The sequence below is a fragment of the Sminthopsis crassicaudata genome, chromosome 3 (genome assembly GCF_048593235.1).
Source record: "Sminthopsis crassicaudata isolate SCR6 chromosome 3, ASM4859323v1, whole genome shotgun sequence".
Lineage (NCBI taxonomy): Eukaryota > Metazoa > Chordata > Mammalia > Dasyuromorphia > Dasyuridae > Sminthopsis > Sminthopsis crassicaudata.
Genome location: NC_133619.1, coordinates 622,812,758 through 622,836,539, shown reverse-complemented (window position 1 = coordinate 622,836,539; position 23,782 = coordinate 622,812,758). Strand labels below are relative to the sequence as shown.

Sequence of the window (23,782 nt, the reverse complement as noted above, 5' to 3'; positions counted from 1 at the left end):
CACCTGTTTTTTTTTTTTTTTTTTTTTTTTTTTTAGATTCTCAATATCTAGAACAATATTTAGAACATGTCTATAGGAAGAAGGAAAGAAGTCTTCTGGGTACTTTAAATATAAAGAAGATAAGCATTATACCTGTGATTGCTTTGCTAAAGGGAATTCCCAGTGGAGAAAGGTCATCCGAGGAAATTGGCATCTTCTCCCTTAACTTAACTTATGGAGAGTTGCCTAGTCCCGTGGTTCTCAAAATGTGGTCCAGAAAATCCTGGAGTTTCTGAAACTCTTTCAGTGGGTCTATAAATTAAAAATTAGATTTTATTTCTAATATGGTAAATGTTTATAAATATGACCCACATATATAATAACTTTTTGGACAGTTCCTCAATAATTTTTAGTAGTATAAAGATACTGAGAACAAATATTTGAGAACTATTTGATCTAGAGCACCAAGGGGTTAAGCCCAGGGTCATTTGTCCAGTAGATATAAGAGGCAGGATTTGAATCCAGGTCTTCCTGACTTTGAGATCAGTACTCTATCCAATAACATGCTACTTTTCTCTTCTCTTCTCTTCTCTTCTCTTATTTCTCTTTCTATCTTTCTTCCGACTCTTTTCTTCTTCTTCTTCTTCTTCTTCCTCCTTCTCCTCCTCTCTTTTTTCTCCCTTCTTCCCACACACACATGTATATGTACATACATTTTTCACAACGGTTCTCTTTTCTCTTTTCACAGTCACCACCCAAGTTTGTACTCTCATTACCTCCCACATAGACAATTTTTAAATTACCTCTTAATTGGTTTCCCTTCCATCACCCTCACCTTTCTTTGAATCCATCCCTCACACACCTGTCAAAATAGTCTCCCTAAGGTGCAGGTTTAGCTACCTCACTTCTCTGCTTTCATCTTTCATCTGTTGCCCTGCAGATTAACTATAAGACCCTCATTCTGGAATTTACAGCTTTCTTTATTTGAGCTCCAGACTGTCTCTTACATCTGATTTTGCTTTACTGTATTAATTCACCAATAAGCCAAACTGTGCTACTTGCTATCATTTGAATATGATAGACCATTTCTTACCTTCATATATTTGCATAAGCCGTGGCCCATGCCTTGAGTGCAGTCCCTTTTTCTCTCTGACTTTTCAGAATATATTTCTCCCTTTAAGGCTCAGCTTTCCACCTCTTCCTCTATGAAGCTTTCCTTAATATTTATTCCATTCCATTCAGTTCTGCCACTTCTTGTTTTTATAAAGCTTTTTTCTTTTCCTCTGCCCTGTCAACTCCCTATGTAATTATATAAATAGGATTACAACTTGAAAGGATCTTAGAGACCACTGAATCCAACTCCTTCATTTTACAGATGGGGAAACTGAGGTACAAAGTGGCTACATTGTTTGTCAAGGATGTATAGATAGTAAGTATCTAAGTCAGGATTTGAACCAATTCTTTTTGACTTCCAGTCCATTGCCCTATCCACTTTGCCACGTTACCTGTATTCATGTTGTTCTTCACATACCCTTATCCTTCCAAAAAATAAGTTCCTAATAGGCTATGCAAAATTTCCTTTTTGTATTCCTAGCATCTAAGATAGTGCTTTGCATTTAGGGATAGGAGAGGGACTAGACCTGTGAATGCATTGTACAAGGTATTCCAAGTTCCTCCCAGAGCTAGGAAACTTCCAGCCAACCAGAGCTTGTTGGTACTTTCTCTTTAACCCAGTTTTATAGGGTTAGCTCCAGCACAAAGAGGTCACATGTAGCTTAGCCAGGATCATTCCACCAGTACATGTTAAGAATGGGACTTGAACTCATCTTCTTGGCTCTGATCCAGTATATCACTGACACATTTTTTTGAACTGAATTGAATATAGGGATGAATAGCGATTCTGCTTACTTGCCATGGGCTCTACATTGGTTTTATAGTTATTTCCTGGTTTCAGAGAAGGAGAGAACTTAATTTATTATTATTATAAATATAATTTTTATTGACAGAACATGTTCACGGGTAATTTTTCAACATTGACCCTTGCAAATCCTTCTGTACCAGATTATCCCCTCCTTCCCTTCACCCCCTCCTCCCCTAGATGGCAGGCAGTCCCATACATGTTAAATATGTTAAAGTATATCTTAAATACAATATATGTGTGTATATTTATATAATTCTCTTGTTGCACAAGAAAAACTGGATTTAGAAAGGTAAACATAACCTGGGAAGAAAAACAAAAATGCAAGCAGTCTATATTCATTTCCCAGTGTGCTTTCGCTGGGTGTAGCTGGTTTTGTTCATCATTGATCAATTGGAACTGAATTGGATCCTCTCATTGTCGAAGATAGCCCCGTCCATCAGAATTGATCATATAGTACTGTTGAAGTATATAATGATCTCCTGGTTCTGCTCATTTCACTCAGCATCAGTTCATGTAAGTCTCTCCAAGCCTCTATGTATTCATCCTGTTGGTCATTTCTTACAGAGCAATAATATTCCACAATATTCATATATCATGATTTATTCAGCCATTCTCCAGTTGATGGACATCCACTCAGTTTCCAGTTTCTGGCCACTACTAAGAGGGCTGCCATAAACATTCTTGCATATACAGGTCCCTTTCCCTCCCTTAAGATATCTTTGGGATATAAGCCCAGTAGAAACACTGCTGGATCAAAGGGTATACATAGTTTGAGAACTTTTTGACTGTAGTTCCAAATTGCTCTCCAGAATGGTTGGAACTTTTCACAACTCTACCAACAATGTATCAGTGTCCCAGTTTTCCTGCATCCCCTTCAACAATCATCATTGTCTTTTCTTGTCATCTTAACCAATCTGACAGGTGTGTGGTGGTATGAGAGAACCTAATTTATTCCATCTGGTATTTCTTAGCTTTTAATTAATTCTAGAAAATGGGAACTGAAAAGGAGGTAATGATGTCCCCTGCCATCTGTATAGTTGTGGCTCTATGTGGGTAGCACTGTTGATGATTATTGACAACTATTGTACCAAAGATTTGGAGCAAAAAGAAATCACAGAATCATAGACTAAAGAGCTTGAAAGGACCTCAAGGGCACTCTAGCTCAAACCATATCAGAAGGAATCCCCATTATACCATATCTAAGGAATGATCATCTTCTTGAAGATCTCCAATGCCCTCCCAAGGCAGCTCATTCCACTTTGACATGGTTCTAATTAAGAGGGAATTTTTCTTGATACCAAGACCCCATTTGGCCATTTTTCTTCCTGTGGGGGCCAAACAGATCAGGATCACCTAGTCCAAACCTTTCATTTCACAAAGGAGGAAACTCTATTTTGAGTCATATTCTCTATGGCCAAAACAGATGCATGTCAGATGTGAGCATAGCAGTTGTTTTTGGGACATTGCTGAAGGGCTCTCTCAGTTTCTGGAAACCTCATTTGCCATCTGCAAGGATGCAGAAAATGCCATTGTTTTGGAAAGTCTCCATATCCTGACTCTCTTTGCCTTAGGTGCTTTCCTTGGTCTTGTGGATGCCCCAATTACAAAGCCTTCACTGTGTAGCTTTTCTTTTTTTTTTACCTTTTTTTAAAAAAAATTAGTTAATTAAATTAATTAATTTTTACAAAAAATTTATGCACAGGTAATTTTCCAGCATTGGCAATTGCAAAACCTTTTGTTTCAACTTTTCCCCTCCTTCCTCTCACACCTTCTCCCAGATGGCAGATTGACAAATACATATTACATATGTTAAAGTATAAATTAAATACAATATATGAATACATGTCCAAACAGTTATTTTGCTGTACAAAAAGAATAGGACTTTGGACACTGTGTTGCTTTTTTATTTTTATTTTTCCCCCTTCTGAGGCTGGGGTTAAGTGACTTGCCCAAGGTCACACAGCCAGGAAGTGTTAAGTGTCTGAAACCACATTTGAACTCAGGTCCTCCTGAATTCAGGGCTGATGCTCTATCCACTGAGCCACCTAGCTGCCCCACTGTGTAGCTTTTCAAGGGAGTTTTGATAATGTTAGGATGTTTAGCAACCACCCTGATGGTGAATTAAAATGAAGATGCCTCTTGAAAAGACAAGTCAAACTCCTATTTCAGCCTCCCTAGAACAGAGAGAAGGGCTCATGGTGATGGTGCTATTGCTTTAAGTGAGATGATATAAACAGTAGAACAGGACATTCTGGGCAAATGGTTATTTATACTTTTTGGACTTTAAAAAAAAAGGCTTTTGTTAGAGAAATGCAAATTAAAACAGCTCTGAGATATCACTTCACACTTATTACATTGGCTAACATGTCAGAAAAAAATGACAAATATTGGAGGGTACATAGAAAAATTGGGATATGAATGAATTCTTGGTACTGGTCCATCCTGGAGTACAATTTGGAATTATGCCCAAAGGGCTATAAAGCTATGTAAGCCTTTGACCCAGCAATATCACTAATAGGTCTGTCTCCCAAACAGATGGAAGAAAAGGGAAAAGGACTGGTTTGTGCAAAAATAGTCATAGTTTCTCTTTTTGTGGTAGCCAAGAATTGGACATTAAGGGGATGCCTTTCAATTGGGGAATGACTGGTCACATTGTGCTATCTGAATGTAATGGAATATTATTGTGCTATGAGAAATGAAGGGCAGGATGGTTTCAGAAAAAACCTGGACTTGTATGAACTGATGCAGAGTGAAGTGAGCAGAATCAGTAGAATGTCATAACAGTGATATTGTAATGCTGCTCAACAGTGAAAGACTTAGTCACTCTGATCAAGACAACGATCCAAGATAATGCTGAAGGACCTAGGAGGAAAAATGCTGTCCCTTTCTGGAGAGAGAATTGATCAAGCCTGGATGCAAATGATGGTCAAACATCATTTTCTCAGATTTTATTTTTTTCCACTATTTTTACTTTAGCATGTGTGTGTGTTTAATTTTGCGACATGATTAATATGGACATGTGTTTTGCAAGACTGTGAATGTTTGATCTGTATCAAATTACCTTTTCAAAGAGAGGGGATGAGGGACTCAGAAGCTAAAAAAATGAATGTTAAAATTTTAAAATGTAATTGGGAAAAAATTTAACAAAATAAATAAAAATAATTGTTAAAAAAGTGAAATAATCACTTGGTAATCTTTTTTTTTTCCTCTGAGGCAATTGGGGTTAAGTGACTTTCCTAGGGTCACACAGCTAGGAAGTGTCTGAGATCAGATTTGAATTCAGGTCTTCCTGACTTCAAAGGTGGTGCTCTATGTATTGCGCCAATTATCAATCTCTTAAACAGCAAAACCTTTTATTTTTAAAGGCCAGAAAGTATAAATAACCATTTACCCTGACTGTCCTGTTTTACCCTTTGCAACGTCTCCCTTCGAACAATAACACCCTCACCACAATGGACCCTTCTCATCTGGTCTGTCTTGGGGAGGCTGAGATGGGTGTCTGCTCTGGAGCCATCTTCATTTTGATTAGTCATGAGGGTGTTTGCTGAACCTCCTAACATTATCAAAACTCCCTTGAAAAGCCACACAGTGAAGGCTTTGTAATTGGGGCATCCTTAGGACAAGGAAAGCACCTGAGGCAAAGAGAACCAGGATGTGGAGACCTTCCAAAACAATGGCATTTTCTGCACCTGAGGCAAAGAGAACCAGGATGTGGAGACCTTCCAAAACAATGGCATTTTCTGCATCCTTGCATTGGGTTAGCTTTGATTCTTGGCTTTAGCACCGTCGGATAATCAGCCAGCATTTTATTAAGCACTTACTACTGGCCAAGCACTGGGGATACCAAGAAAGGCAAAAACATTTCCTGCCCTCAAGGAGCTTACTTTTTAAAGAGGGAGACAGTTGGTAACTAACTAGGAGCAGACAAGATACACACAGAGCAGATGCAGGCAGTATGAAAGGGGAAGGCATTAGCAGCTGTTCAGGACCTGGAAAAGCCCCGGTAGTGTGTAGGATTTGAACTGAGTCTTAAAGTAAGCTGGAAAATTAAAGGGTAGGTAGTGCCATAGAATACAAAGTACCAAGTCTGCAGTCAGGAAGACTCACCTTCCTGAGTTCAAATTCAGCCTCAGATACTTTCCAGCTGGGGTGTGTGTGTGTGTGTGTGTGTGTGTGTGTCTGTGTGTGTGTGTGTCTGTGTGTCTGTGTGTGTGTGAGAGAAAGAGAGAGAGAGAGAGAGAGAGAGAGAGACAGAGACAGAGACAGAGACAGAGACAGAGACAGAGACTGAGAGAGTGTGAGAGAGACACAGAGATGGAGAAAGAGCCAGAGAGTGAGAGCAAGAGCGAGAAAGAATGAGAGAGACAGACAGACAGAGACAGAGAGAGTGAGACACACAGAGCTGGAGAAAGAGACAGAGAGTGAGAGTAAGAGCGAGAAAGAATGAGACAGACAGACAGAGACAGAGAGAGTGAGAGAGAGACACAGAGATGGAGAAAGAGCCAGAGAGTGAGAGTAAGAGCAAGAGCGAGAAAAAAAAAGAGAGAGACAGACACAGAGAGAGAGAGAGACAGAGAGACAGAGAGACAGAGAGACAGAGAGACAGAGACAGAGAGAGTGAGAGAGAGACACAGAGATGGAGAAAGAGCCAGAGAGTGAGAGTAAGAGCAAGAGCGAGAAAAAAAAAGAGAGAGAGAGAGAGAGAGAGAGAGAGAGAGAGAGAGAGAGACAGAGACAGAGAGAGAGAGACACAGAGAGAGAGAGAGAGACAGAGAGAGACAGAGAGACAGAGATGGAGAAAGAGCCAGAGAGTGAGAGCCAGAGCGAGAAAGAATGAGACAGACAGACAGACAGACAGAGACAGAGAGAGTGAGAGAGAGACACAGAGCTGGAGAAAGAGACAGAGAGTGAGAGTAAGAGCGAGAAAGAATGAGAGAAATAGAGAGACAGAGAGAGAGAGACAGAGAGAGAGACAGAGAGACAGAGAGAGAGACAGATGGAGAAAGAGCCAGAGAGTGAGAGCAAGAGCGAGAAAGAATGAGAGAGACAGACAGACAGAGACAGAGAGAGGGAGAGAGAGACACAGAGATGGAGAAAGAGACAGAGAGAGTAAGAGCAAGAGTGAGAAAAAACGAGAGAGAGAGAGAGAGAGAAGAGAGAGGGGGGGGTGATATGTCCCCTCCACAGGCAACTTATTCATTTGGATCTTGATTACTTTCATGTCTGTCAAAGATTATTCTTTAGTATCTAACTGAATGTAGGTTTCTCAAAGGTCCAGACTTTGGTTTTTGTCTCTGTGCCTCATGTCTAGTGGGTAGCACAGTGCTTGGCATATAGTAGGTGCTTAATAAATGAATGAAAAGTATTTATTAGTAGTTTATTATGTGTGAAGTGTTAGTGATATAGAAGGCCAGTTGTCTTCAAAAAGCTTGTATTCTAATAGAGAGAGATAACACAGAGGGAAATGGTCGGCAAGAGAGGGTGTCTGCTCCTTTCTTTTATGTTGCCCCTTTTATTGTTGCTATTGAATCTTTTTTTTTTTTTTTTCGGTCATATCCAGCTCTTCATGACCTCATTTGGGATTTTCTTGGCAAAGACACTGGTGTGGCTTGCCATTCCTTTTCCAGATTCTTTTCCAGATGTGGAAACTGAAGCAAACAGGATGAAGTGACTTGCCCAGGGTCACATTTGTAGTAAGTGTCTGCATCTTAATCTGAACTCATATCATCCTCATTCCAGGACCAGCACTCTACTCACTGAGCCATCTAGATGGTGTATAGATAGATGCCATTAGTTTGCTAGAGTAAGGGCAGCTAGCTAGTGCCATAGTGCATACAGTGCTGGGCTTAAAGTAAGGAAGATTCATCTTCCTGAGTTCAAATCTGAATTCAGACTTTTAATAGTTGGGTGGTCCTGGACAAGTCACTTACCCCTGTTTGTCTCAGTTTATTCATCTATAAAATGAGCTGGAGAAGGAAATGGCAAATCACTCCAGTATCCCTGTCAAGAAAAATTCAGATGGGGTCAGAAAGAGTTTGACATGACTGAAAAAACAACAGCAATAATAAAAGGGGCAACATAAAGCCTTCTCTTAGTACTCTCCCAACCTGGAATTGGGAGACTCCCCCCATCACACCTTCAGTTTCACTTTTTTCTCTTTTTTTCCACTTAACAGACGGTACAGGAAATGAGGCGTGGTCCAAGAACTTTCCAACTTGTGAAGGAAAGAAACAGTCCCCCATTGACATCCAGACAAACAAATTATTGGAAAACAAATCCCTGCAGCCTCTAGTACTAAAAGGCTACGAAGCTCAGTCCGGACATTTCCCGCTGATCAACAATGGCCACTCAGGTAAGAGAGAAACAGTGATGCAATGGCCCCCAAGTAGACTGAAGATTATGCCAAAATACTAACCTGCTCTAGACAGAGTACAGACTCTGAAAATTACATGTGTCAATACTGCACAGCAATAACACATGGAGTAGGAAATATCCATGTGACACTTGTTTGGAATCTTGGCTCCTAGATATTAGCACAAAAATTAAAATCTAACTATGGACACATATAAGATATCAAATTGCTTGGGGAGAGGAATGGGGAGAGCAGGGCAGGGAGAAATTTGAAACTCAAAATATTAAAAATGAGTGTTGAAAATGATCTTAATGTGCAATTGGAAAAAATAAAATACTATTTACTTTTTAAAAATTTACTTAAAATATCTAGCTTAGTATTATATACTATATTATATAATTACTATATTTGATATTATTATATATGTATATTACATTATAAATCATTATTTATTATAATTACATATTATAATTATATATTATAATATATATAGTATTATATACTAAAAATATATTAAGGTAGTATATACTACTTTAGTATTTGGATGAACTCAGTGCACTATCTGAGCCAACAAAAGGGGATTGAGTGGCTGCCCCTCTGTGGCTATTGGGGGCAATGCCAATACTGGCCACTAGAAGGCACTCAATTCTGAAAACACCTGAGCGGTTCCAGGATCTCCTTTAGTTATTGGTTCAACAGCTGTTTTTAACCACTTGCTATACTGCCTATATTAGAAAATGAGGTATTAATGCAATTTTGGTTTTACATTTGCCTTTTTTGTCTCCATTCTGCCCTTCCCCCCTTCCACACACACTTTGGGATGTCTCCTCATCAGAAGTCATAGATCTTGACATATAATGCATAATCAGAAGCTTATTAGAGGGAAAAAATGAAATGGGAAAGACTGTGTGACCATGTGCAAGTCATTTTCTTGCTATCTACCTCTGTTTCCCCAACTGTAAAATGGATGATAATAGCGCCTACCTCCCAGGGTTTTTAAGAGAATGAAATAAGATAATATTTGTAAAGTGCTCATCACAAGACCTTGCCCTCCATAGATATTTTTAAGCATTTGTCTTGAGTGTCTCAGAGCTGTCAAGCTTTCCTTTTAAGGGTTTCACTGGGGAGAACACATTCACATTTTATGGAGTCGCTTAGTTTTATCTTTGCACATCCTTTAATACACAATTACCTTATTTCTCTTTTAGTCTGTGGGATTACATCAACAAGGTCGGAGAGGATTATTAATTCTCTCCATAACACTTAAATTATTCATTAAATACTCACAATAACCCCAATGTGATGACTGGCTATAATCCTCAATTTTCAGATTAGGAGGATAACATAGAGTGGCAAAGTGATCTATTCAGGATCATATAGCTAAGGAGTATGAGAGGCAACACCCAAGTCTCCCTGACTCCAAGCCTAGTCCTTATGTCATCTCACTCTTGTTCCTCCTTAATTAAAAAATTATAATAGCTTTTTATTTTTCATAAAGATAATTTTCAACATTCATCATTGCAAAACCCTGTGTTCCAAATTTTTCTCCTTCCCTTTCCCCGACCTTCTCCCCTAGACAGCAAATAATCCAATGTGGGTTAAACATGTGTAATTCTAAACATTTCCACATTTATCATGCGGCATAAAAAAATCAGATCAAAAAGGAAAAGAAAGACAGGAAAAAAGAACAAGCAAGCAAACAATTACAACAAAAGGTGAAGATATGATGTTGTGATCCACATTCAGTCCCCACAGTTCTCTCTCTGGATGCAGATTTCTCTGTCCATCACAAGTCTATTGGAATTGGTTTGAATCACTTCATTGTTGAAAAGAGCCACATCCATCAGAATTGATCATCACATAACCTTCTTGTTGCTGTGTACAATGTTCTCTTGGTCCTACTCACTTCATTTAGCATCAGTTCATGTAAGTTTCTCCAAGCCTTTCTGAAATCAACCTGCTGGTTATTTCTTATGGCTGTTGCCTCCTTATTATGCCATCCCTTCCTCAGCTCATATTTTAACACCTCCTTTGACATTTCATTCCAACCCATCTTCTGATCTTACTTATTTCTGGATGTCAGGAAATGCTGTTGACAGAATATATATTGACATTAATGATATCTTATATTTGTACAACCACTGAGAAGCTCAGAATCCTTTAAAAAGAGATCTAATATTTTCCTAAAGCCAAAAAATTTCTCATTTCTTGTCTGGGTAAAGATCAAACAAAGTAAATAATATCTCAGATGTTCCTCCTAAGATCCACTTAAGAGCATTATTCTATAAGTGGCAGCAGAAGAGGGAGACAGAATGTCCAATGGAAAGGGCCTTTGTAAAGAAAAACATGAATTTGAATGTCACCTCTGACATTGTTAGTTGGGGCCCCTGTCAAGTCTTAGTTTTTTCATCTGTAAAATGATAATAATATTTACCTTTTAAAACTATTGGATGAGGATCAAATGAAATGATAGATGGGTGAGACTTTGCAAACCTTATATTGCACCTTTGGTGGCCATACTGACAGAAAGTATGGTCTTTCCATAACTTTTGACGTTTAGTCTTTTTTTTCCCCTTTTGAGAGGCAATTGGGGTTAAGTGAGTTGTCCAGAGTCATACAGCTAAAAAGTGTTAAGTGTTTAAGGTTGGATTTGAACTCAGGTCCTCTTGACTCTAAGGTCAGTGCTCTATTCACTGTACCATCTAGCTGGCCCAACTTTTAACTTTTCCATACTTGATTCATGTTATACACTTGCCCAATGTACTAATAAAAATGGAAATCACAATTGTAGAAGTATAATCAATTCTCAGCTGCCTGTGTGTTAAAGAGGATGAGAAACTCAAACTCAATTACAATGTACAAATTTTATGGCATCTAGAAATCTTCTAGAAATTGGAATTTCACTTTCTTTTTTTCTGCTTATCTTCCAAGTGGAGAAATGGACAGGGTAGCAAGGATAAAAAGCAGTAAAATACACAGGGACAATAATAATCATGGATGGCCCCAGTACACGCAGTGAGTTAGGGGCATGTTTTCATTCCCTATCCACTGGGGCTCCATCTCTAAATGTAAGCATATGTTTCAGACCAGGTTCAGTCCTGAGGGAGTCTGGCCTCTAATGAGAAGGGTTAGTTTCTCTTTTCTCATATTCTTTTGGTTCATAACTCTTCCTCCAATTCTGATGCCCCAAGGGAAAATTGACTAAAGATTGGATTGGTTGCTATCTAGTGTCTCCCCAAAGGGATGCAGGAATAGAAAAGTATTCCATGAACAACATGAAACCGGTAGATATTTATTTTTTACTTACCAAAAAAAATCAAAGTAAAAAATATAAAAATCCTCATAGCTTGTGCTGACAGAAAGATTTAGTAAGTTGTAATAACAACTTCTTTTATACTCTCCCAGAAGGTTGACATTGACAGCTCATCAAAAAAAAAAAAAAAAAAAAAAAAAAAGAAGCAGCAGCAAATTATGGATTTACTATATAAGCATTCCACATTTCATTTCAGCTCTGCAATATCTCCTTCATTGCAGAGGCCCTATTAAAGTGTGTGAGAGTCTAGGTTCATAATTTGAAAAAATTCAAAGAGATTCTCTTAAAGTCACAAAAGAATTTATTTATGTCATAGTTGATAGACTAGTCTCTAAAAGGAGTCAAGCCGTTAGAAAGAGTTTGAAAGAGACTGAAAATTTGAGGCTTAGTTAGTAGGCTAACAACTTACAAGATTGGAAAGTGTAAAAGAGAGATAAGAAAAGAGTCAGGATGTTTTTTATTCCAGATAAGGAGACAAATGTCTGTTAGCAAGGTCAGTCAGACAAAGTGGGTTTTTTGGAAGAGAATAAATAAGGAGCAACAGATAAGAGATTTTATAAGGAGCAGCAGATAAGAAATTTTATTGCTACAAATTCCTTAGCTAGATATGCAGTTTTTGAGTAGATCCTTGGCTCTGACCCAGCATCTCCCTACTTTGTGTCTTTTCGGGAAAGGAAATTCTGGGCACAAGGGCTGGGGACCCATCACTATGACAAACTGGGTCAGAGATTGGGTTCATCAAGCTGCTGATAGTCATTTTTGAACATTAGTATAGTTTCTGGGGACTTTTCTTGTTGGCAGTCAATATCAGCCAAAGGATCCAGGACCCCAGAACCTCTTAATTCACAAGGTGGGTCTCCTAAGCCTGGACATGTGCATCTTGGGATCAATACTTATTCACCAAAATGTTAAGAAAGATTGAAGAAAGAACATCCCAAGCCCAGGACTGGGCTTGTCTAATCAGAATATGGAATTTAGCTTCCATGTTGTATATTGTGACATGTGCCTAAGTGAAGGGATATGGCAAGTTGACCCTTTGGAATCTTTGATTTGTTTCTTCCTCTATATCAATAATTTTCAAAGTATGTTCTGTATACTTCCCTGGGAATTCCTGAGATCCCTTCAGGAAGTTTATGAGGTCAAAATGATTTTCATATAATACTAAAATGTTTTATTTTCTAGTATGGCAAATATTAATGGTTTTCTGAGGGTCCCTCAATAATTTTTAAGATTATAAAGGAGTGGGGCAGCTAGGTGGTGCAGTGGATAGAGCACCAGCCTTGAATTCAGGAGGACCTGAGTTCAAATCTGGTCTCACACACTTAACACTTCCTAGCTGTGTGACCCTAAGCAAGTCATTTAACCCCAGCCTCAGGAAAAAAAAAAAAAAAAGATTATAAAGGAATTCTAAAGACCAGAAACTTTGAGATCTTTAGATGAATTTTGTTATTATTATTATTTTTTTAGCTCTTTAAAGAACTACCTTTGGTAGTTTGTTTGGTATAGTACTTTTATCAGTAAATTAATTTAGGTAGTAACATTTGTATATGTTGCATGAGCAATTGATCTCTCTCCAATTATTTAGATTATTTTTAATTTCTGCAATTTATTCTTTTATCTATCACTTTATTTTGAATTAAGTTACATACTTTCTTCTTTAAGTTTGAATTTTTCTTAAATTTTCCTTTATTGATTATATTTTTTAATTCATTGTGGTCAGTCCTTATGAGAGACAGTGTAATATACTGAATAGAGGGCTGACTTTGATGCCAGGAAGACATCAATTCAAACCCTTCCTATAGAAATATTAGCTATTTGACCCCTGGGCAAATTGATCTAATTGTGCTCTATGCAGCTGTCTAAGACTAAGACTCTCCAAGTTGCAGGAAGGAGCTGACCTGTCTTGGTAGAGAGAATTTCTTCATCTGGGATTTGTTCATGTCATTAAAATTATAAGAATAATATTTATCTCTCTTCCTGTCAGCAAATTATGTACTTATTATTTTTACTTTTCTGTATGTGTTTGAGATTTCTATGCTTTATCACATCAATTTTTGTCAAGGTGCCATTCGTGGATGAGAAATTTGTTCTTTGCCTTATTCACTGTTATATGTAATTTCCCTAAAATTCTATTCAGCTTCTTCACTTATTCTTTGTGTATGTATGTATATCTATCCATCTATCTATCTATGTATCCATCTCTCTCTCTCTCTTTGCCTCTTTCTCTCTTAGTATCTATCTAGTGTTAGATTTGTCTAGTTCTGAAAGTGATAAGTTGATTTTCTAAGTTATAGTTTTGCTGTCAATTTCTTCTTGTAATTCAGTTAATCTTTTCTTTAAGTACTTAGATTCTATGGCATATAGTTCATATACATGTGTATTATAGCTGTATATTTATTATATATATGTTCATATATTAAGTTATATTGGCCTTATTTCATGATCTTTACATATAAACTTGCTTATCTCTTCTAACCATTTCTGTTTTTTACTGGTGCATTGTCTGAGATTATGCGTTTTAACCTTACTTTTAAAAAACTTATTTAAACATAATGGATTATTCTCTAGTACCTTATTTTAACTCTCCACAAATTCTTGTGTTTCAAGTGTGTTTCTTCTCAGCAGTATTGTTAAATTTTATTTTCTAATTTCTTTTTGTTGTCCTCCATTTTATGGATTTTTTTTACCCACATTCACAGTTATGACTGTTTTGTGTTATCTTTCATTAATCTCTTTTTTTTCTCTTTCAATATTCTTTCCCCTCCTACTTTATCAAGAAGAAAGTGGAGAAAAGATAAAAGCTGATCTTTTGTATTTGAAATAATAATCTTGACTTATTTGAAAGCCTCTTCTCTTTACCAAGCCCAGACTCTGAAATCTAGTTTTAGATCTTCTTTTTCTTTTTTAGATCCTTCCTTTTTGGTCTGATTTCTAAAGTAATAAATAATTAACCAAGCAATAAACATTTAACAAGCACTTACTATGTGTCAGGTACTGTGCTAAGCACTGGGGATATAATAAGAGGAAAAATTCAGTCCCTGTCCTTAGGGAGCTTACAAGCTAGTGGGGGAGACAACATGCAAACAAATATATACAAAGTGAGCAATATAGAGGATCCATAGGAAATAGTTAACAGAGGGAAGTTACTAGAATTAAGAGGAATTGGAAAGGTTTTCTGTAGAAGATGGGACAAAAGAAGCCAGGTAGGTCAGGAGGGCAGAGTTGAGGAAGGAGAGCATTCCACACGTGGAGGACAGTCAGAGAAAATGTTCAGAGTTGAAGCAGAATGTCTTGTTAGCAAGATGGCCATGATACTAGTATCACTGGATCTAAGAGTACATATTAGGGAGTGATGACTGAAGACTGAAGAAGAAGACTGGAAAGGTGAGAGAAAGATAGGTTATGAAGGGCATTGAATGACAAACAGGATTTGAATTTGATCCTAGAGGTGAGAGGGAGCCATTGGAGTTTTATTGACTAATGTGAAAGAGTAAAGTGGTTGCTCTATTTTTGACTATTCCCTCTCAAGATCTGTCTTCTTTCTTAAATACCCTTCTTTGTTTTCCCTATCCTGTTTATTTCCTTGTTGAATTCAATGTATTTCTACTCAAAATCTCAATTTATGAATATGTGTGTAACCCTTTGATGAGAGTTAGATAACAGGGAGGATGATGAGATGCCCACTGAGGTTTTTATTCTCTTCTGGTGTACTTGAGTTGTCAAAAATAGTAAGATCCTTTGCTTTCTTGCTCCTGTCTTCTCAGTTATAGTATTTTTAGTTTTTTTTTGTTCTTTCTTCTCTTAATACCAATTAAATTGACTAAAACAATCTCTTTGTATGATTTATAATTTTCTCTGTTACTTCAAAGACACTGGCAACTCTGAAGGGGCACATCACTTCTCTGCACAAGTGAATATGTGATTCTTCTGCCTCCATCCTTACCAAGCTAAAGCGAGACATAGACAGAGACAGAGATAGACAGACAGAAAGACAGAGACAGAAACAGAGATAGAGACAGACAGAGAGACAAAGGGACAGACAGAGAGAGACACAGAAAGACAGACAGAAAGAAAGAGATAGAAACAGAGATAGAGACAGAAGCAGAGGGACAGGTGTGGTGATGTTAGAAGTGTGGTCACTGCTCTCCTGCTCTACTTTACTCTGATCTTTACTCAGGAAGGGAGCCTCTCCTCCTACAGTTGCTAGTGCTAGTACTCCTCTTGGCCCTGTTACTATGACCAAGTCCTCCATTTCCCTGTGAACAACCAACACTTTTGGTCACCTTTTTGTTTTGTAACAACAAGGTCTGAGATTATTTTTAAGTCTTTGGTATCCTCTCCTGTCAGATATTTTGAAAATTGACCCTTTAATGCCTTTTAAATTGTGTCTCCTCTAGCACATCCTCCATGTCAAACAGACATAATTGAGCTATGTCTATGGTTCTCGTCTATTTTCTTTATTTCCATTTCTACCTCCTCATTGGTGACTATGACATTAGTCTGCATATGATGCCATATATGATGGAGAAAAATGTTACAAAAATCTTTACAAATATTTTCTATTTTTAAGATGTTTCCCCCTTCCATTTTATCCTTTAATGTTTTCAGGATGCTCTGGCTTAAGCTAGGCCTCTCAATAAGCTTTCTGTAAACTTATTTCTCCCTTCACTGCTTCTTGCTATTTTATGAGGCAATAATGCTCCTAATCCTCCACTATCATCTTCTATAAGATTTTACAAATGAGTTTATATCTCTTATCAGTGCTGCTGTTCATCACCATAATCTTTCCACTTGGCAAAGAGATCAAGTGTTTGTGGAATAATGTTCTTTCTATACTGCTTGATCTTTTCTTTGTGGCAATTGATTTATATCAGTTAAAATTCTTTGGGAAATGGTCTGTGTCATATCTCCTTTTTAATCCTTTCCTTTTTTTTTTTTTTTTTTTTTTTTCCCCTGTCAACAGCTTATTTGGCCAGCTTTAATCACATTCTTTTCTGGTCCTTTTGCAAGTTCAATGTGCATTTCAGTATTAAGATGATCAAGTGTTTCCATGAAATGTTGCCCTTGGGCACATAATATACTAACTTCAGCTCCTCATTTATTTGTTCTAAGGAGACCCAATGAGCCCTCCTTCCATTTATTTTTAACTTCCTTTTCTTCTGGCTTCATTGATAGGTAGTGGTAACATATTATTACTAAATGATTACTTTATAGATCAGATTGTAAACTCCATAAGGACAGGAATTCCTTTTGCTTCTTTCTCTGTTGCTTAGCATACCTGGCACATAGTAAATGCTTAATAAATGTTTATTGAATCAACTGATTGAATGAATAAATATTTAAAAATTTGCTTTCCATATCACATCAAAGCTTCATAATGCTTCACAATAATCTTACAAGTAGGTACTATAGATTCATTATTTCTATTTTGTAGATAAGGAAACTGAGATTCAAAGGACATAACTTTCTTTTTCTTCTTCTTCTTCTTCTTCTTCTTCTTCTTCTTCTTCTTCTTCTTCTTCTTCTTCTTCTTCTTCTTCTTCTTCTTCTTCTTCTTCTTCTTCTTCTTCTTCTTCTTCTTCTTCTTCTTCTTCTTCTTCTTCTTTTTTTCCTGAGGCAATTGGAGTTAAGTGACTTCCCCAGGGTCACACAGCTAGGAAGTGTTAAGTGTCTGAGGTCAGATTTGAACTCAGTTCCTCCTTGCTTTGAACTTCAGGGCTGGTACTCTATCCACTGTGCCCCTTAGCTGCCCCAGGACTTAACTTCTATGATCAAGAATTCTGAAATTTCTTTTTTCTTTTTCTTTTTCTTTTTTTTTTTTTTTTAAGTCTTTTCCTTATGCTTTGTAGAGTTTCTTTCCTCCTTGTCAAGATCAGTTTACATGCATACTTAATCTCATTTTTTTCCATTTTTATCAGGGGGAACTGCTCCCACAATTGTAATCTGTTTCTCTGTCTCTCTGTCTCTGTCTCTTCTCTTTCTCTGTCTCTGTCTCTGTCTCTTAATATGTATTGATTTACATTCAATCTCCATAGTTCTTTTTCTGGAAGCAGATAGCATTTTCTGTCCAAAGTCTATTGGGATTGCCTTGGATCACTGCATTGTGAGTTTCTTAAGGTCTTTTTAAGCTTCCATTGTGCTTACACTAAGAGAGAATGCATTAGATGATGCTGCCATGTTAGGGGAGCTTAGACATTCCTGTGATCACCAGGAGGGAGCTCTCTCTTGGATCCAATCATTGTAGGAACCTGGAGAACACATACACAATGATATATTCCACATATCATTATATATACATCTGATCCTGTACAGACATTGTTGTTTAATAGCTGAAAGTTAATCTCTGCCTGTTTTCTTTTCACCTTTGTTTTTGGTCTTCTATTTTTCAGTCATGTTTGACTCTTTGTGACTTTTTTCGTCAAAGATCTTAAGAGTGATTTGTCATTTCCTTCTCCACCTCATTTTATAGATAAGGGACCTGAGGCAAACAGGATTGACTTTCCTAGGAGCACCCAACTTCTAAAGCTGGATTTAAAGTCAGGTCCTCCTAACTCTAGGATTAGTGCTCTGCCCACTGTACCACCTAACTACCTTATAACTAGTTGATTCTTAAAGATGCAGATGTTGGCAAAAAACCTAAATGGTGTCTTAGGGAAGTAGTTTCATTTCTTTTTTCCAGGCTATAAAAGTTAGCGAGTATGCTAGAAAGACTTTTCTCAATTTTCTCATTATTCACAACAGTATAGAATTATACACACTCAGTTAAATTTACTATGCGCCTTATGGAGCATAACATTTAGAACTCAAAAAATTGGTCTGCTAGCTCCCTCTATTATTCCTCTGATATTTGGCCTAAGGGCCAGGTAGGTTTTCTTACTGCCACCTTTGAGGTCAAATTTTCACAACTCTGACTAAAAAACCATGAATTCTAGACCATTTTATGACTTGTTCTTAGTCTTTTTAAAGATACTTTTAAAGGTGAACATCAATGTTTCATTTTGTTTTTGCCACATATATAGACTATTTGCTCTCAAATTGCTTTTATAAAATTAAATTCTACTGATTCTATTAATACAACTCTCCAAAAAACAAAAACCAAACTAAACCTATAAGAAGGGCTAACACTCAATAATCTGAATGTACTCAGGAAAACAAAGGGCAGTAACAACCAAATACAGATTTTTAGTTACATTTAGAGAAAGAGTATGATCAAAGAAGAAAGAAATGAGTTCAAATTTGGCCTTAGACACTTATTAGCTATATGACCTTGGGTGAGTCATTTAATCTTTGTCTCAGTTTCTTCATCTATAAAATGGGATATAACACCTAATAACCACGGTAGTTTTGAGGATCAAATGAGGTAATACTTTGAAAGTGTTTTGCAAACCTTAAAGTAAATACCAGTTATTTATAATTATTATTTTTTTTAGAAAGCAAATGTCATACTTTTTTTTTTTTTTTTTTTTTTTTTTGCAAAGTCTAACCAGTTACTACTGATCTTGACCTAATGTGTCTCTTAGGGGCTGAGTAAGGGTAAAGATTCCACATAAACTCAAAAAATTTCATTTTGAAGTGGCAAAGAAATGCAATCTTTTTTCAAAATAATATTTTGTTTTTCTAAATACATGCAAAAGTAGTTTTCAACATTCACCTTTGCAATGTTCCAATTTTTTCTCCCTCCCTCCTCCTCAAGATAGGAAGCAACTTGATATAGGTTAAATATGTGCAATTCTTCTAAATATATTTCCATATTCAACATGCTGCACAAGAAAAATCAGATCAAAAAGGGAAAAAATATGAGAAGAAAAAAAAAGCCAAGCAAACAAACAAACAACAACAATAGAGGAGAAAATACTATGCTTGAACTCTTTTTCACATCTCCTCCCTGTGCTAACCTGAGCAGTATAACCCTGGGTCTCTATATGTATTGTAAGTTTCATTCAGTCTCCATAGTTCTCTCTCTGGATGCAGATGGCACTTTTCATTCCAAATCTACCTCATTGTTGAAAAGAGCCAAGTCTATCACAATATGATCATCACATAATCTTCTTGTTACTATGTATAATGTTCTCTTAGTCCTGCTCACTTCACTCAGCATCAGTTCATGTTAGTCTTTCCAGGCTTTTCTGAATTCAGCCTGTTCATCATTTCTTATAGAATAGTAATATTCCATTAGATTCTTATACCATAACTTATTTAGCTATTCTTCAACTGAGGGGCATCCGTTCATTTTCAGTTCCTTGCCTGTATAAAAAGGATGTGTACAAACATTTTTGCACATGTGGGTCCTTCTCCCCCCCCCCTTTTTTTTATCACTTAAGATTAGACCAAGGGTTGGTGAACTTTCTGTAAAGGACAGCTCTCGATTTAGGCTTTATGGGTTAAGAGATATAACTGAAGATATATTGTAAATACTTATGTAACAGAAGAGGAAACAAATTTCCACAAATTTTTATTGATGAAATTAAAAATATAATAATAATAAAGTTATTGGGAGGGGTTAGTGGTAATAATGAGAAGAATAGGATTCTTTTTGTGTATGTATATGGGATACATTTCATTTGATTTGAGTTATTTCTTAGCTAAGTAAGGAAAGCTATTTACTGATGAAGAGTTAATTAAATAGCTTTTGATTATAGTCCAGAGAAAGTAGATTTGATCAAGACTATTAGCTTTTCAGTTCAATTAAAATCATATACTTATGGACTGACATTAACATTTGGCAGTCCTATCTATCTATATGAAGACATTTTCCGAGATGAAATACATAAAATTTCATTCCAGATCATCATTAGCAAATCAATATTTTCAATTAATTTTGATGATGAAGAATACTAATTTTGAATCCAAAAGCCGCCAGGAAACTTTGAGTGTAGCTTTATTTTTACTTTTTACTTTGAATCTAATTTAAAATTTTTTATTTCAAGCAATTTTCTAGCCATGAGATATTACATATCAAATATTCAAATTTTTCTGACTATTGTTTTCCTGTGAGTTGGGAATATTGTGATGTCCAGTAATATCAATATATGCTATATTCAAATTTTGCACAGCTTTAGCATTATTGCATAATAAGCACAATGTTTTGCCATCTAATGGGATAAAAAATTAATCTACACTTCACTGTGCCTTAAAAGTGCTACATTTGAAGCCCTTTTTACTCTTCTTTTCTTGTGTTGGCATGATGGGTATGCACCAGTAATAAGGAGAAATGCTACCCTACAGGATATATAGGGACAAATGAAACATTGTTGAGCTCAAAAAGATTGGCGATTTGTTAGCACAGGAATGTGGGCCCCATCTGGTATGTCTCAATTACTCAGCTTCTCCATTGCAGCAGGAAACCAGTCACTAAGAATATGTAAACAAGTAAGTTTAGCTGTAAAATGTAGGGACACTGAAATTAGGAATTCATATAATTTTCACATCACAAAATACTCTTCTTTTGAATTCTTCTCAACTATTTTTCTTTTCTCAACTATTTACAAATGTAAAAATCATAATCAGCTCAGAGTTTATATATCCTTCCAATGAGGGGCTGATGTCTCCCGTCATCATGTTACTCTTGGACAGAGAAAAATATTTCTAAACCAGCCCACTCCCAACCTTGGGCTACCTAGACCAAAGATGTGTCTCCCACCAAAAAAAGTAGAAAACAATGGGTGTCCCTACTTTGGATTAAATTCTTTGTAAGGCTGGGTAGGATCTGACCAAGTTGGGGAGAATTGAAATTATCTAATTATCAGTAATGTCCTATAGGATTCTGAACTTTTTAAAATGAAAAATTTAGGAGAAAGGGAAAGTCTCTGAATCACCCCAAGATATTGGTTATTAATAATCATTTCTCTCAATGAAGTTTTAAGCATTTTCAAAATAAGCATATACAGAAAGGGTTTCATGTTTATTTTCATTCAATTTTTATTTAATTCTTAGTCCCAGAGTCTCTTCTATCCCCCTTCCCAAAACCTTCCTCATCTATTGAGAAAGTAAAAATTACAAAACTCTATATAAATAGAAATTCATGGGAAACAAATTAGTTATTTCTTGAAAAGATCAATTGAAAAAAAAAGAAAGGAAGATTTAAAAATATGCTTCAATATGCTACACTTTAGGTCTATTAATTCTCTATCTGTAGATAGATGAAATGTCGTCATTAGTTCTTTGGAACTGGGATGGATCATTGTGTTAATCAAATTACTAAGTCTTTCACAGTTGATCATCTTTACAATATTACTGCTATTATATAAGCTATTTTCCTGGTTCTACTCATTTCACTTTCTATCAGTTCATATAACTTTCTCAGATTTTTCTGAAATCATCTCTTTCATCATTTCTTATACTATTATTTCATCACTGATTTTTAAATACAATTTTATTATTAAAAATCCTTATTAGTAAAAAAATCATTTGCTTATGAATTGTACCCAGGCCAGTGGATTTGGCCATTGGGCAGATCATTTATCAATTCCTATTGTACAAGATTACATGGACTATTATGTCAATTCACTGTGTATGAGGGTAGCATCTTAAACTTAAACAGTAAAATAATCCAAACCCTTTACCACTCTCAGAAAGTACAATGAAAAATGATTGCTGGAGCTGTCATTGGTTTGGGTTTTTTTTTCCTAGTTCAGACAAGTTCTGAAAATTGGCAAGGATAATGAGATGATGGCATTGGAGCAGAATGAGTCAGATCATAGATTCATTGCCAAATTCTCTTAATTGATCAGGACTGTAAATTCACAGATAGGGAAATTTGCATTTCTGACTGATTTGTGAGACCCTTCTCATTTGCTTTAAACTATTGACTTATTGTGGGCAAATAGGTGGGTGGGTGGCTCTTGGTAAGGCTGCTGAGCCTATAAGTACTGGTTGTACTGTATTCTAACCCAACAATCCCTTGGGTGCTCTCTGTTCTCTTCCAGTCCAGTGGACTTTGCCAGCTAACATGCATATCATTGAAGGGTTACCCTATGAATTCACAGCTGTCCAGTTGCACCTTCACTGGAGAAATGCTACACAATTCCATGGTTCGGAGCACACCATAAATGGAGTTCCAGCTGACTCTGAGGTATACAACTACAATTTAATTTAAGAATATTTCTTCTCATAAGACTAAGATCTGATGATGGAGTAAATATTGAAAACTTTGGAAGTCAGGCAAGTTAAAGCAAAGTAGATGTTTAAACTAATATGCTTTTATTCAAATAATCCTGGGTTTGGGTTTAGTTTTTGCAAAGCCTGACCACATGTGAATCTTTGTGAGTCACAGCTTGACTGTAGTGTCTTACTAGAGGCAAGATAGATGGCTCAGTGCTCATTGATGGGAGTTCAAATCTAGTATTAGACACTTATTACAATCCTTTATTATCATGATCTCAGAGTTAGAGTGAGTGGATAGAATGGCTGCAGGATCTGGAGTGAGGAAGACTTGAGTGGAAATCCAGCCTAAGAAATTATCTCTGTCATCCTGGGTAAGTTGCTTAATCTTGTTTGCAGAGTGTCTCATCTGTAAAATGAGCTAGAGAAGGAAGTGGCAAATCACTTCGGTATTTGCCTCCACAAGGCTTGCTCCCCTGGATGATGGCTATAAAGGTTAGGCAGGTGACAGGGTTAGTGCTTTAGAGATAGGGAACACTGTTGTTCTTGGACTTCCCCACTTGTCAGAGCCAATCGGTCAAATAATGCTACTGGTGATATTGGGGATGGTGGTGGGCCCTTTCTCCACTGGAGTTGTTGCCTTCAATGATGCTTGTGAGGACTAGAATGCAAGCAGGATCAGTTGTCTGGGGAGAGGGGATACCTCAGTTCTTAGAGTCTTGGGCTATCTGTGTTGGAGTCTGAGTGAAGTGGGTCCCTTGCCACAGGTTGCCTCCTGTCTCTCAGGATGTATTTGTTGGCTTGCCTACCTCCACAAATCAGATAATATTGATAAACCCTTAGTAGGATGCTTATTGTAGGTGCTTAATAAATGTTTGTTTCCTTCCTTCTTCTCAGTTGGGGGTGGGGAGCTCACATTCTGATAAGTGAGATGAGACACAAAGAGGGAGGTTTTTAGCTATAAGTCAGAGAGAAAAATAAATAACTGAGGGAAGAGGACCTATATTTGTAAAAATCTTAAACGGCAATCTTGACTTTCTTCAATTTTCACAGTAACAATGTCAGTGTAGAAAAGGGGGTTGGGGGGAAGTTAGATGATGAAGTGGATAGAGCACCA

General features: G+C 36.7%; 1 protein-coding gene across 6 annotated transcripts in view; it reads left to right on the top strand.

The window, feature by feature from the left end:
• Window positions 1–23,782, top strand: part of CA6 (carbonic anhydrase 6) — a 43,385-nt gene that overhangs the window by 1,180 nt on the left and 18,423 nt on the right. Inside the window, exons 2-4 of one of the 6 annotated variants that reach the window (XM_074307752.1) lie at window positions 1,355–1,408; window positions 8,076–8,252; window positions 22,491–22,636. In XM_074307752.1, coding sequence (XP_074163853.1) covers window positions 1,355–1,408; window positions 8,076–8,252; window positions 22,491–22,636 — 377 coding nt within the window. Of the gene's footprint in view, window positions 1–1,354; window positions 1,487–7,995; window positions 8,253–22,490; window positions 22,637–23,782 lie in introns of all 6 variants that reach the window. The other 5 variants (XM_074307749.1, XM_074307750.1, XM_074307751.1 and 2 more) reach the window with 5 other exon arrangements.